The sequence below is a fragment of the Xenopus laevis genome, chromosome 4S, assembly GCF_017654675.1.
Source record: "Xenopus laevis strain J_2021 chromosome 4S, Xenopus_laevis_v10.1, whole genome shotgun sequence".
In the NCBI taxonomy this organism is placed as follows: Eukaryota; Metazoa; Chordata; class Amphibia; order Anura; family Pipidae; genus Xenopus; species Xenopus laevis.
In genome coordinates this window covers 91,514,952-91,530,512 of record NC_054378.1, presented here as the reverse complement: position 1 = coordinate 91,530,512, position 15,561 = coordinate 91,514,952, and the positions used below count along the sequence as shown (strand labels likewise).

Genomic DNA, 15,561 nt, shown 5'->3' with positions numbered 1-15,561 from the left:
CTACTTCTCTCTTATCTGGAGCAGTAATGTTTTCTACATAATTTTCCTTCCTCTCTGAGCACATTAAAGTATTAAACGTTTTCACTAATAGCATTACATTCTGGATTTTATGTTTCAATCTGGAAAATGAAATATCTTTTCTCTCTACCAATACATTAGCATTCATACATTGAGTATACAGATCTGACCATATCTCTGCATCAGACATAACACTATGAGGGATATCAAACTTGAATTTGCTCTTATTAGCCAAATTATCAAGAAAATCCATACTCACCGGAAAGCAGAATCTTTCTCACTGCGTCCGCAATTATGTCAATGCCTGTAATACTTACACAAAATACTTCTAGGTTCTTTTACTCATATAGACATCTGGAAGCTTTAGTTCAGCTACACCCTCCTGTCCCCCTTTTGAAGCTGACAGAATGTGTATATGTCTAATGTCGAGGTCTATAATCTGACAAGGCTCGCCATCTGTTAGAAACTATTGTCTTTTTAAATAATTTGTATAAGTTCTATGGTCAACAAACACCACTCACCAAGGTGATATTTAAATATATTTAATGTGTAAAAAATGTGTTACAGAAAATACATACAAATTAACAGATACCTAGCCAGTCAAATGCTCTATTGACAGCCTACCAAAATAATATGTATGTATCAATATGTTGTATAAAAGTTTTGTGTATGTCTGTAATATGTGAGAGTCAGTGTGTGTCTGTGTGTGTGTCTGTGTCCAGTGTGAGAGCGAACTTCTCTTTGTTCAGGAATTTATTCAAAATCTGTGAGATACACCTCCCCCAGCCTACCCATAAGACATTCCATACGTTTCCTGTAACCTAATCCATTTGACTTAGGGAATAAATAGAGTATGGGAACCAGTGTGTGAAAGATGTGTGAATGACAAGTCATGAGTGCACAAATGAAACATATTCAAACTTAATCAATACTGGAATATAACCATTTTTCCAATACCCAATATTTAACATTGAGATTTTCAATAAAATACAAGTATATGACAATATGATAAACATACAGTGTTTCAATAAGGAGCAAAAGAAGTATTCATGAGCATTACAGTAAACATTTGACATGAAAGACAACAAAATAAATAAACAAACAAAGAAAAAGGGGAAATACAAATAACATAAAATAATGAAATATCAGAATAATAATAATAAAGTAAAATAAAATTAATTTAGATAATTTAGAAAAATAGACCTGGTATTCTCTCCTACCAATTAAAGTCTGACAATGCCAAAAAATATATGAAGAACCATTTTTGTGAATGAAGGCATTAAATATCTCTTTTAGCATTTTATTAGCATAGATCTTGTCCCATAAAACCAAGGATAAATGACCTCTTATCAGCCTCTAAAGATGAGATATAAAGAGACCATCTATTCCTTATTCTATTTCTCTGAAGAAGATCATCCATTCTAAATCTAATTACCTCTTGAATACATAAGTTAAATAGATAAGACAGCACGTCCTTCAAAGAAGGGGGGTTCTCTTTTATCCAGTACAAGAATATAGATTTCCGAGTAGCTGCCATAACTAACCAACAAAAAGATAATATTTCATCTGAGACATTAATAGAAGAGCCATTGCAAGATACCTGAAAAAAGTCCTTCACATCTACTAGAGCATATTGAGGATTTAAAGAGACATCTAAATTAGTCAATTTTTTAATAAAACCTTTTATTTTTTCCCATAGGTTTCTAATAATCGGACAATCCCAGATATAATGAAAGAAGTCAACATTCTTCTCTGTACATTTTGGACAAAAAGAAACCTTCTGAGAGCTATCACAGTTTTGGAACAATAAGCCATAACCTAAATGAATGAGCCGGAAATGTTGGTCTCTCCAGGACTCAGAACATATATTCTTTCTAAAATTTTGGAAAGAATGTAGAAGTTCCCTGGAAGAAACATCAGTTCCCAAAAATGAAGACCATTTTTTGCTTGAATTCTCTAGTGGATCTAAATCCTTGGAGACTGACTTTAAAAGATGTAATGAGATCCATGAAATATTATTTAGTTTAATATCATCAACCAACTGTAATAAATCTTTATAAAACTGATGATGACTTAATTGTGTTTTTGTTCTATTATCGATTAATTGAAAGCCTTGTCTAATCTGCAAATAGCTGAGCCTTTCCTTCTCAGAAAGACTATACTTTTCCTTAAACATTTTCCAAGGGAGTGGGTCTCCCAAAATTGGATCTAAAATGTGAGTAATTTGAGAAATACCGAATTTTCTCCATTTGTAAGAAAATTGAATTCTTTGCTTTATGGGAAACCCCTTCAGAAAGAAAGGAGATAAAAAAGGTGAGACATTGAAGTTTAGATTATTCTGTTTACATAGAATTTTCCAAGTACTGGTTGTATCCCTAAAAATTGGATTTCTCTTAATATCTATATGTTGCTCAGACCAGTTTTTATGTAAAGAAGATATAATATGTTCTTTTGAGTCCAAAAATAATTCCAGATTCAGATTAGTAAATTTCTCAGTACCCGACAGCCATTCCACGATATATCTAGTATTAGCAGCAATATTAAACTTTCTGAAATCTGGGACATTAAGTCCTCCTAAACCTTTAGGTTTTCTAAGTTTAGATAAAGAAATTTTAGGTTTTTTGTTATGCCAAATAAAATTTCTGAGTATTCGGTCTAACTTCTGCACATCAAGATGTTTTACCAATAGCGGAAGGTTCAGAATAGGAAACGCAATTTTTGGAAAAATTAGCATTTTGAATAATGCTATCCTTCCCATTAGGTTCAATGGACTATCCATCCATTTTTTGCAATGGGTTTGCATTATGTGACTTAATGGAGAAAAATTTAAAGGGTATAATTTAGAGAGATCAGAAGGGATCAAAATTCCCAAGTATTTCATTTTACCAGAAGGAGATTTAATTTGAAGATCAGCTAGCAATTGCCTCGGAATGTTAGAACAAATGTTCAGAATATCTGTTTTACTGGAATTAATGAAATATCCTGAAAAAGTCTTATAATAGTCAAAAAAATTAAAAATATTTTTAAGTGATAACTTTGGATTACTAACAATCAAGAGAAGGTCATCAGCATATGCTAATGATTTGTAATGTTTACCATCGATCATCAGACCTTGGAATATATTTGAAGAGTCCAGAAATCTAATTAAAGGCTCCATAGAGATATTAAACAAAAGTGGGGACAAAGGACACCCTTGACGAGTTCCTCTGAAGAGATCAAAAGTCTCTGATAATTCCCCAACTGCTGCGATTCTTGCTTTGGGATTAGAATAAATAGAGCTAAGTAATAACATAAACTGACCTTTAAGACCAAATCTGTCACAGCATTCTGAGAGATATTTCCAAGAGACATTGTCAAAGGCTTTCTCAGCATCTAAGCTCAATATTGAACATGGAATCATAGCCTTCTTGGCTTTGTAAATAATATTTATTAAAGTACGTATATTCTTAACCCCTGTTCTATTTTTTACAAAACCATTTTGCTGAGGAGAGATAATACTAGGAAGCAATAAAGAAAGCCTATCAGCTATTATTTTTGTTAAAATTTTAATGTCGAGATTTATTAAAGAAATTGGTCTAAAGGAAGCCGGTTGAGAAAGATCTTTGCCTTCCTTTGGAATTAATTTGATATGAGAAACCATACTAGAATTTAAGACTTTCCCATGACAATAAATTTCATTATATAGATTGGTCAAAAAAGGGGCTAGTTCCAATTTTAGTGTTTTATAAAAAGGAGAAATTAATCCATCCGGCCCACCAGCTTTGAAATCCTTTAAAGAATTTATGGTAGACAATACTTCCTGAATATTAATTGGTTGATTAAGCACCTCTAGTTGCTCTTCAGATAGTTTTGGGAAATTAACCTTCGAAAGAAAATTCAGACTTTCAGTTTCATCCAGCTGTGAAGGAGAATAAATAGATTCGAAATAACATTTAAAGATATTTACTATGTCTTTTGGGAGGTTAGTCATCTTACCCAAATGATTTCTAATCATCATTGGTTTATGAGACCATTTACTATGTTTAAACATATTGGCGAGAAATCTATTTGATTTATTATGTAAATTACCAAACCCAGCTTTACAGTAGGCGAAAGAAGATTGGTCCCTCAAATTAACCCAATGTTTAAGTTTATCTAATGCTTCTTTATATTTTTCACTGTGTTGTTTAGTAGGATGCATAACGAAATTCAAATATGCCTTTTTTTGAGCTTTAGAATGCAAAATAAATTCTTTATTAATTTTTCTCATATAATGTATTCTATATGAAGTAATTTCCCCACGGATTACCGCTTTCCACGCATCCCATAACAATGGCAAGTTGGGTTCATCCTCCTGAGTTGACATATTTTCTTTAAGAAACAATTTCCATCTCTCTCTCAGCTTTTTATTAAATTCCGGCTTATCTTTGAGGAAAATTGGGTAAGACCAAGGAATGTAAGATTTTGGTGAAGGACCTAGATCTACCTCAATTAAGACCGGGGCGTGATCTGATAAGTTGATACTACCAATATTTGCTGATCTAGTTTTATTAAGTACATCGATTGATGAAAATAAGAAATCAATACGAGTTCCTATTCCATGAGGATGAGAGAAGAAGGTAAAATCTCTATCTGTCGGATTCAACATTCTCCAAAGGTCCACCATCTTAGTTTGACTTTCAAAATTCGATAACAATTTTGATTTTTTAATAGACTGTTTTTGGACTGGGCCACTTTTATCTAAAGGCCATAAATAAGATTCATTAAAATCTCCGCCAATAACAAATTTATTTTGTGGATAAATCCCTATCTTCTGGATTATCTGAGAGTAGAACTGTTCTTTACCTGAATTAGGAGCATATAAGGAACTCATGAACCAAACCTTATTTTGTAAAAGCACCTCAGCTATCACGAATCTTCCATCATTGTCTCTTTCTGAGTTCAATAATTGGATATTTAAAGACTTATGAAATAAGATCGCTACTCCTCCTTTTTTTTTCACTGCAGGGGAATAGACTACATTTCCAACCCATCCCTTTTTTAATTTTTCAGATTCTACGTCAGAAAGATGAGTTTCCTGTAGCATAACTACTTCTGATTTCAATTTTTTTAACTCAGCTAACACTCTTTTTCTCTTTATAAATGAATTAAGCCCATTCACGTTCCAAGTAACAATATTAAGCATTAAAACCTATCATAAGATATAAAACATTGTTACAAGAATACCAAAAGTTTCTAAAAATACCAGGTCTAGTAAAATAAGAGGAGAATGTAATGTAAGCCAGGTCACTTAAGTGAATGAAAAAATAAAATAGAATCATCATAAAAAAAAATTGGACAAAACTCCAATAAAATACATAAAAAGACATCAGGGATGTAAACCATCTATTGATGAAATGAACATCTTTAAGTATATCAACCCAAAAAAACCAAAAGCTTCTTAACTTTAGTGCTTTGGTATCAAAAAATCTCAACCAACCAAAAAAGAAAAAAAAACAAAGCACCAGAAGAATAAACATTAGGTTCAGTGACTTCACTTTTTTCCTAAAGAGAGAGAAAGCTTAAACTCTCTTACAAAGATAAGTGGCAGGGAAAATTCCACATCATCTACCACTTACAAACTAAAAACCTTCAAATTTTAATTTTAATTGAAATATCAAGTTAAATTAGGTCATCATATTATCCAAATTAGATTGTTCCTGTGTAATAGGGGATCTGGATCTAGATCTTGGATTTGCTGTTGTATTCTTATCTTGAATCTTCTGTGTGGGACGAGAAAAAACGTTTGTTTCTTGCCTCCTTTCCTTAGCCGAAGCAGGAAAACCAAATCTTGCATCTTTAGGGTGATCCTTTATAGAGGATGAGGATTGTTTCTCAAGCCGGAATATGAAGTTTGAAGCATCTTTTGGGTTTTCAAAAATGTGGGTTTCAGTTGCCAGAAAAATCTTCAATTTAGCTGGGTACGTGAGTGCAAATTTAATGTTCATCTTAAATAAAGATTGGCAAATTGTAGTGAACTCCTTCCTTTTTTGAGAGAGCAAAATTGAATAGTCTTGGAATATGAGGATTCGGAAGCCATCAATATCCAATGTATGGTTTTTCTTATAGGCTTGAAGAAATAGAGCTTTTTCAGAATAGTCTAAGAACTTAGCAATAACTGCTCTTGGTTTGAGGGGAGCTTGTTCTCTCAAAGGTCCAATGCGATGGACTCTTTCCAGCTTAATGTTTGTCAAGTCTTGTGAAATCCCTAGTTTTTTAGGAATCGTTGAAGTAATCATAGTGATAATGTCACTCATCTTATAAGATTCCGGAATTCCTATAAATCCTATTTTCGAGATCATCAATTTTAGATTGCATATCCTTTGTCTTCTTTTCCAGATCATCCAATCTCGTAGAAGTGAAAATTGTGTCATCTTGAATATCAGAAACCAGAGATTGTAATTCCTGCATCTGGCGATTCTGTGAGGTAAGGTTTTCAGACAAACTTTTAATAGTGCCTTGTAGAAGTTCAAGTGCTTTTTCAATAGCTGATTGAATAGCCTTTTCAATCGTTGGGTTAAGTAGTTTTGCAACTTCGGCTGCTAGAAGAGAATTTTCAGTAGATTTTTGTTGTGAGCTTTTAATAGAGCCATTGTCATTTTCAGAATTTTTGGAATTCTTCAATTTACTTCTTTCATAGGTTTTCCCATTGCTTTTAGTAGAGAAAACTGAGGGGGCAGGAGAAGTATCCATATTTCAGCAGTAGATTTTCGTCAAAAAAAAAAAAAAATATATATATATATATATGTAATATATATATATCGAAATCCACTATAGTTGCAAGCAGTATCTCAAGAAACACTTAATCTACTTGAATGTAGACTGGTGTGTGTTTCAGACTTGGGTGGAATAAAATGTCCCAAATATATATTTTCTTCACAGTTTGCAATACTCTTTGCAGTCTGGAATGAAGATGCAGTAAATAGGTTCAGATAATTCACTTGTTTTTACCTCAGCTTCTGTTTATTTGCAATACAGGAGTCTTTATGCACAAATATTACTATTTGTGAAGAGAGTGTAACATGAGGCTATAGTTTAACCACCTTTTTTCCTCACACAGATGAGTCTCTCATTAGTCAAAGTTAGATATGACTGAAGATCTTATCATCTCCTTAGTAAAAACAATGAGACTCACTTTGTCTTTCCCTTCACACCGGTTAACTTTTCCTCCAGCTCAATACTTTTTGTGTAGAAGCATTAAGGCATAATATAAGGGTGCATCCTGAGGTAAAGAAAGAACCCCTTGTCGGCCATCTTGCTTCATAAACAAATGCGTCACACAGTAATAACTTTTGTTATACTTGGGGTTATTACTGCTCCTTTACAAAAACTTAGTCACTGACTTTTTCCTCAATAAATATTTCCCTTTCCCTCAGTTTGGTTTTCTGTATTTTGAAAACTGTTAGGCTTGGTAAAAGGAGTTATCATGAGGTGATACTTCTGTCAGCCATTTTGTCTCAAAAGTATATGACTCCCAAATCTTTTAGTTTTGCCAGGAACTATTTAAATCATTAATATATAAGTTATAGTTACTGAAATCCTCGAAATAATTCTCTTTCCTTTCCGGTTCACAGGTTAACAAGTCTCCGTTTCAGAGCCAAGGCCATGGGCACCCGCCAGCATCGAGTCAAAACTCTCCTCTGCTCTCCCCAGCCGCAACCGGATCACTTCGGAAGACTCGCAAAAGAGACCAGGAACTCAGAGGATCTTAAAGGTAAGTAAATGAAGTATCTTGCCGAATTTAAATAGCTGTTGTAAGTGGAAATGCGCGGAGCTTCACTCCTGCCCTCCCGCTCTCTCAGGCGCCATAACCGGAAGTCACAATTACTTCCTTAAATGCTTCCTATTACTAAGACCATCTCTCTTCCCTTTCTAGCAGAAAACCAAAGTCATTTTATGGCAATGATTCTACATATAAATGCAGGATATGAACATTTGTATCACAAAACACAATGCAGGATCAATCCACTTTTAAATGAAAGGTTGTTACAATTACAACACTGCTACCAGGCAAATAAAGATAGGGCAGATCGACCATGTGACTGCAAAGGAATAGGACAAGTTGTGAATAATTTCAATATAAATTATAGGGGCCCCTTGCTGCAAGTGCTGGAGTGCAAAAGGGGTGCAGGGGTGCAAAATCCTGTCACTTAGGGGCCGATTCACAAAGGGTCGAATATTGAGGGTTAATTAACCCTCGAACTAGGGGGTCGAAGTTTTTTCTTAAAGAGACAGTACTTCGACTATCGAATGGTCGAACGATTTTTAGTTTGAATAGTTCGATTCGAAGTCGTAGTCGAAGGTCATAGTAACCCATTCGATGGTCGAAGTAGCCCAAAAAACACTTTGAAATTCGAAGTTTTTTTACTTCGAATCCATCACTCGAAGTTAGTGAATCGGCCCCTTGGTGTTTACAGAGCACTTGTGATCATGGATTTGAGTGCAGACTGCTCCTTGTACCTCACACTGAATCCAGCAAAGTGCCCAGAGCTATGGACACAACAGAGCCTTGTACTTTTCCCCTGCCATGGACAGATAGTAAGGACATGGTTATGTGGCACTACTATGGCCCACTGGTACTCCCTAACTAAATGACATGCATCATCCTGCATACCCCTCATACAGGCTGAATACAAGAACAATCAATGAGAATTAATGAGATAGTGGTAGCTCTCCCTGGAGACATTTTGCCTAGAGTGTATAAAGTACAAATGAACATAACAGAATTTAAAAGGGGGTAACTGTATGATCACACCATCCCTTTAAATGTTTAAAGCTGAATTAATTTCAAATAATATAGTAATAATATTAACAAATGAAAAGGATACTTATACAACAACAGGCTAATATAGCTTGGAGGAAACAATAGTATTTTGTGAAGAATACCCCTCTTGGCAGCTCCTCTTTTATGTCTGCAGCAAGGTATACAATTGCAATTTGAGAATTTGACTGATTCCTGGTCTGGAAAGACATTATCCAGAAAGCTCTGAAATGTAGGAATGTTAACTTTCATACAGTCTTATTTAGGCAAATACTGTATTAATTTCTTCAGTTATTGTTTCCTTCTTTTCTGTAATAATAAAACAATACCACGTACAGGTACAGTATGGGAAATGTTATCCAGAATGCTAAGGACCTGGGGCTTTTCAGATAACGGATCTTTCTGTAATTTGGATCTTCATAACTTAAATCTACTAGAAAATTATGTAAACACTTAGGGGCACATTTACAAAGCTCGAGTGAAGGATTCGAATTAAAAAAACTTCGAATTTCGAAGTGTTTTTTGGGCTACTTCGACCATCGAATGGGCTGCTTCGACCTTCGACTACTACTTCGACTTCGAATCAAACGATTCGAACTAAAAATCGTTCGACTATTCGACCATTCGATAGTCGAAGTACTGTCTCTTTAAGAAAAACTCCGACCCCCTACTTCGGCAGCTAAAAGCTACCGAAGTCAATGTTAGCCTATGTGGAAGGTCCCCATAGGCTTGCCTGTGATTTTTTGATCGAAGGATATTCCTTCGATCGTTGTATTAAAATCCTTCGAATCGTTCGATTCGAAGGATTTAATCGTTCGATCGAACGAATAATCCTTCGATCGCAGGATTTGCGCTAAATCGTTCAACTTCGATATTCGAAGTCGAACGATTTTAGTTCCTAGTCGAATATCGAGGGTTAATTAACCCTCGATATTCGACCCTTAGTAAATCTGCCCCTTAGGGAGTTATTTATCACAATCTGAAAACTACTCTGACCAAATCCACACTGACTTTTTCCACCTATTTATCAATACTTTTTCACAAATTTTTCTTGTTTTGGAAAAAGTGACAATAAAATCGTAAAAAAAAAAAAAATCCAAATCGTGCAATTTTTTGGATGTAGCACTCGAAACCTACAATTTTTCCGGAAACCCAACACAACTCAGAAAATCTTCCAATTGTTAAATGACATCTAGCATTTACTTTTACATGTTCTAGGCAGGTCTGTGTTGGAGTACTTTTTTCATCTAACGTTTAACACGACTGGACTTAAATAAATCCTGAAAAAATAAATTTTTAAAAGTTTGACTAGAAAAAATCAGAGCTTAAAAAATAACCCCTTGAATAAACCCAATAGGCTGGTTTTGCTTAAGGATTAGGTTTAGAATAAGGATTAATTATATCTTAGTATGGATCATGTGCAAGGTACTGTTTTAGTCTTATAGAGGTATGGGATATAATTTTTTTTGAAATTTGGATTATTTCAGTAAAATGGAGTCTATGGGACATGGCCATAATTCGTATCTTATTGGATAACGGGTTTCTGGATAAGGTATTCCATACCTGAAGTTGTTTGTGACTAAGCTAGAATAAATAATCATCCAAGGGGCCTTTAGTTCACAACAGGTCCACTTAGTCATTAGTCTCTTAGCTGACCAGTGGCCACAACCAAAAATCTTTCTGTAGACAGATCTTTTTTTAATGTTTCTATAGTACTGTGGAGAACAAGTGCTGCTGTTCAAATAACATATGGTCTGTGAGCCCTATAATTCAGTCAGGGTGCATTGCTTCCCTGTTCCCCTAGTATCATGTAGTAGCTCAATGGCTCCTTTGTTCTGCTCTAAGATTTATTGGAGAATAAAAAAGAAGACTCCCTCAAGTGTGCTCTACAGCATCAACCCATACAATCAAAACTGATTCTAGTAAATGAGTGTAGATTCTCCTAAACAATTGGTTTAGCCCTTAATATTTCTTAATGCCTTTTCCCATAATGTCTACTGCCCATACAGGATAGGATAATTGCCAAAAACTCTCTGTTTCTCTTTTGCAAAATGTTTAATTTTAGCAATGAACACAAAAGCTTTCTCACAACACATCTTGCTGATCCTACCATAGTTCAAAGTTTGCTTTCTTATGGCAATAAACTTAAAGAAACAGTAACAACAAAAAAAGAAAGTATTTTAAAGTAATGAAAATATCATGTCCTGTTGCCTTGCACTGGTAAACTGCTGTGTAGCCATGGGGGCAGCCATTCAAAGCTGAAAAAAGAGGAAAAGCACAGGATACACAGCAGATAACAGATAAGCCCTGAAGTATATAACAGGATTCTTCAGCACTTATCTGCTATCTGCTATACTGTGTATCATGTGCTTAAATGGATGCCCCATGGCTACACAGCAGTTTGTTATGTAAGCTAAAGTTGTGTTTCTGAAGCAAACATACCAGTTTTATAAATGCAGGGCAACACTAAATTATATTGTCATATAAAACACTTTCATTGTTTGGAGTTACTGTTCCTTTCAAGGGTAGTTCTCCTGAAGTTAACTTTAAGTATATATAAAATGCAACTTTGAAACTGGTCTTCTTTATTTATTTCCAGCTTTCAGTTGGGGGTCAGCTTTCAGTTGGGGGTCACTGATCCAGCAGCAAAAAAAAATGATTACTTTTTATTCTTTATCTCCCATTCATATTTTAGTCTCTCATTCAAACCACTGCTTGGTTGCTAAGGTAAACAACTTAAACAAGAAATTAGCAAAGAAGTGGGAAGGAGCATTCTAAATGCAGGCTCTGCTGCAACAAACTTTTAGTCTCACAACACATGTTTTGGATCACATGGATCCTTTTTCAAGCGAGGAACAAGAAATTGGATAGCTGCTGAAATGCCAAACTGCAGAGCTGCTGAAAAAAAAAAAAATACAGAATATCAATGTCTATGCCAAACTAAAAGTTAATTTAAAGGAGGACAACCCCTTTCATAGTCACCCATCTTTTTTCCCATTACAAGGCTAAAAGTACACCAAGGATTAGTTCAGCCACTCTACGTCTTGAAGCAGAGAAGAGCCTGTCACTTCTGGGGTATTTTTATGTTTTTAACCAAAACCAACACACACGCATTATTCACTTTAATGGTAGGCAGCTTGAGCCATGACAGACTTTTCTCTGCTAGCTAAGCCATGGGCTTTAATTTGTTAATTTAATTTGTTAATTGTTACCATGCTCCCTTTATGTGCAGTGATGCAGAGTGTTTGTACTGTTTAAATGTAACATTCTTATTAGTTTTTATAACTATTATTAGTTTATTGCTAATAATAAACATGGTATTATACACATGGGCCTGCAAAGTGCAATATCATACTGACAATCCCACTAAGCCCTGACTATGACCACCCACCAAACATTTGTAATATTTAAGCACTTCAGTTTTAGGCATAGGAAAGGGCAAAGTTTTATTGCTTAAGTATTATTATTATTATAGTATAGACTTTAGGTATATATGTAGACTTGGTAAACTTTGGAGAAGCCGCACACCACACACTCCCAAAGGTTCTTATCCTGGTGCCCAGTGATAGAGGAATCGGCCGCCTCACAACAAGGGTAAGAAGAATTTCACAGGTGAAATTCTTCTTATATATGTAGACTTGGCATAACCCATTTAATTACATTTATGCAGCAAATTATTTCTTTCATAAAGCAGTGTACAATACTACTACAAAAAAGCATTGTCAAAATATGACTGAATTTGGATGTAAAGTACAGATATGACCTTGTTATGCAGAATGCTCAGGACCTGGGGTTTTCCGTATAAGTGGTCTTTCTGTAATTTAGATCCCCATACTTTAAGTAGCATACATAGTAACATAGTAAGTTAGGTTGAAAAAAGACACACATCCATAAAGTTCAACCTTTTAAATCCATATATGTCTAACTGCTAGTTGATTCAGAAGAAGGCAAAAACCCCATTTGAAGCCTCTACAATTTAGCTCAGTGGAAAAATTTCCTTCCTGACTCCAAGATGAGATGAGACTAGTCCCTGGATCAACTTGTACTGTGAGCTATTTTTCATAACCCTGTATTCCCTCACTTGCTAAAAAGCCATCCAACTCCTTCTTAAAGCTATCTAATGTATCAGCCTGTACAACTGATTCAGGGAGAGAATCATCTTTTATAAAAAAAAACCCTTCCGGATATTTAGACGGAGCCTCCTTTCTTCTAATCGGAGTGGGTGATCTTGGGTCAGCTGGAAAGACCTACTGGTAAATAAAGCATTAGAGAGAATATTATATGATCCCCTTATACAGTATATTTATACATAGTTATCATATCACCCCTTAAGCGCCTCTTCTCCAGCATGAACAACCCCGACTTGGCTAATCTTTCTTTATAGCTAATATGTTTCATAACTTTTTCCATCTTAGTTGCCCTTCTCTATACATTTTCAAATTCAATAATGTCCTATTTGATAGCTGTAGACCAAAACTGTATGGCATTTTCTAGATGGGGCATTACTAGTGAAAAATTACCCCCTGCTCCTGCAAATCTATGCCCCTTTTAATACAGCTTTTTATTTGCCCTTGATGAATTTACATTTATCAACATTGAATCTCATTTGCCACTTAGCTGCCCAGATTGCCAGAAAATATCCTGTTTCAAGGATACGTAATCCTGAAAGGAATTAATTGGGCAGCATAGTTTTGTGTCATCTGCAAACACTGATACATTACTTACAATACCCTCCCCTAAGTCATTAGTGAACAAGTTAAATAAAAGTGGACCCAATACTGAGCCCTGAGGGACCCCACTAAGAACTTTAATCCAAGTACAGAATGGATCATTAACAACCTCCCTCTGTACTCGATTCTGTAGCCAGTTTCCGAACCATGTGCAAATGACTTAAATAAGCCCAAAATACCTTAATTTAGAAAGCAGTTATTTATGGGGTATCATATCAAAATCCAAATAGATCACATCTACTGCTCCCCTACTGTCCAGCACCTTACTTACCCCATCATAAAAAACAATAACATTTGTCTAACATGACCTATCCTTCAAAAAGCCATGTTGATTGCTGTTTATATTGCCATTTTGAATGTGATCCCTTAACAATTTTCCTTTTGAATGTGATCCCTTAACAAGCCTTCAAATAATTTGCCAACCACAAACTTGCTGGCCTATAATTGCCAGGCTGTGATTGTAATCCCTTTTTAAATATTGGAATTTCCTCCAATCCATAGGTACCATACCAGATGAAAGTGAATCTGAGAAAATCAGAAACAGAAGCTGGACTAAAACTGAACTAAGCTCTTTTAGAACATGAGGGTGTATGCCATCTGGCCCTGACACCTTGTTTACATTAATTTTTATTAAAGCTTTATGAATCATATCAGTCACTGAATAGTTTGAGGTGAGCCAACAGTGCAGCAATGAAGTAAGCCTGAGAACTCTGACTCCTCTATTGCTTACTCTGAAGAAAAGAACTGATTTAGCACATTTGCCTTTTCTGTATCTGTACCATACTGGTACTATTATTTAAAGGAGCAACACCTGCATCTTTTTACTATTAATATACTAAAAAAAAAAAACTCTACTGAGAAAACCATTAAAACATTAAGCAAAACCCACAGGATTGTTTTGCCTACAACAAGGATTAATTAACAATCAAGCATTAATCCGTAATAATGTACAGATAAAAAAAGGAAAAATGTTTTAAAGTTTTGATTTATTTGAATTTAATTGAGTCTACGGAAGATGGTCTTCCCATAATTCGGAGCTTTCTAAATAATGGGTTATATTTATTAAAAACAAGTTAACCTGATGAATGTAATATAAGATGGAACTGCCGTTGGTTTAAATTGCAATTGTATTTTATAAAAGTTTTAAAAAATATTTGAGACTTAATGTATGTATTGCAAGGTTGTGATATTATGTTATTTTGGAGAAAAAGCAAATTTGGGAAGAAATAAAAAAATAATTTCTTATTTGATTAGGATTAATGACATGTGCCCATACCTGTAATATCTATTACAATACAATACAAAACTAATGTATGAATCAGGGATGTAGACAAGATCTAATGTGAGTCACAGACAGTTTGTGGAAGTTTTATAAGGAAAAGCTTGCATAACTATCATGCCGTTACTGCAGGGACAAACACAATGGGCAGCCAGAGCCAGGAGTTTATCAAAAGCAAAGTGTAATTTAAGCAACAGTCTATTTATTTTGTTGTCCAAACAAGAGAGATCGTATCACTCTCAGTGGGAGGTGTTTTGAATTTACCCACATTTCTGCGTTTCCATTTGGAATGGGGGAGAAAAGGCTCATTAAATTGAAAAAAAAAAAAAAAAAAAAAAGCCCTCTCTGGTTCCCTGCATTCCTTATCAGAGGTTATGAAATCTGGTGATTAAATAGTAAGGTCTGCCAGTGAGCTAACACATATTGCTCAGGGATAGACAGACTAAGCAACAACTGAGCACAGAAACTACATTTACCTTCATGTAAACCAAAATGCATTTAATTGGATATCTCCAAGTATATATCATTGCCCTATGCTGTATTGCCGTGGGAGCACAAGGTAAGACTTCATAAATACATATGTGCTTTGTGTAAAAGATTTCATAGCTCTACGTCAAAAGTTAATTTTCATCACAAATGTATGATTTTCAGTTAGTCCTTTGTTAGTCTTCAGAATGTTGCTTTGTATAATGTAATTTAATGTGTGTATGTATCAAGTCGTTAAGACTTAACAAGGAAATTTGTTTGGAAGAAGC

General features: G+C 34.7%; 1 protein-coding gene across 1 annotated transcript in view; it reads left to right on the top strand.

Annotated features, from left to right (window-relative positions):
• Positions 1–15,248: 15,248 nt before the first annotated feature.
• MGC68456 (uncharacterized protein) overlaps positions 15,249–15,561 on the top strand; it is a gene marked incomplete in the record, with an annotated part of 91,965 nt that continues 91,652 nt past the window's right edge. Inside the window, 1 exon segment of the mRNA NM_001089673.1 lies at positions 15,249–15,365. Within this exon segment, the coding sequence (NP_001083142.1) occupies positions 15,299–15,365 (67 nt within the window).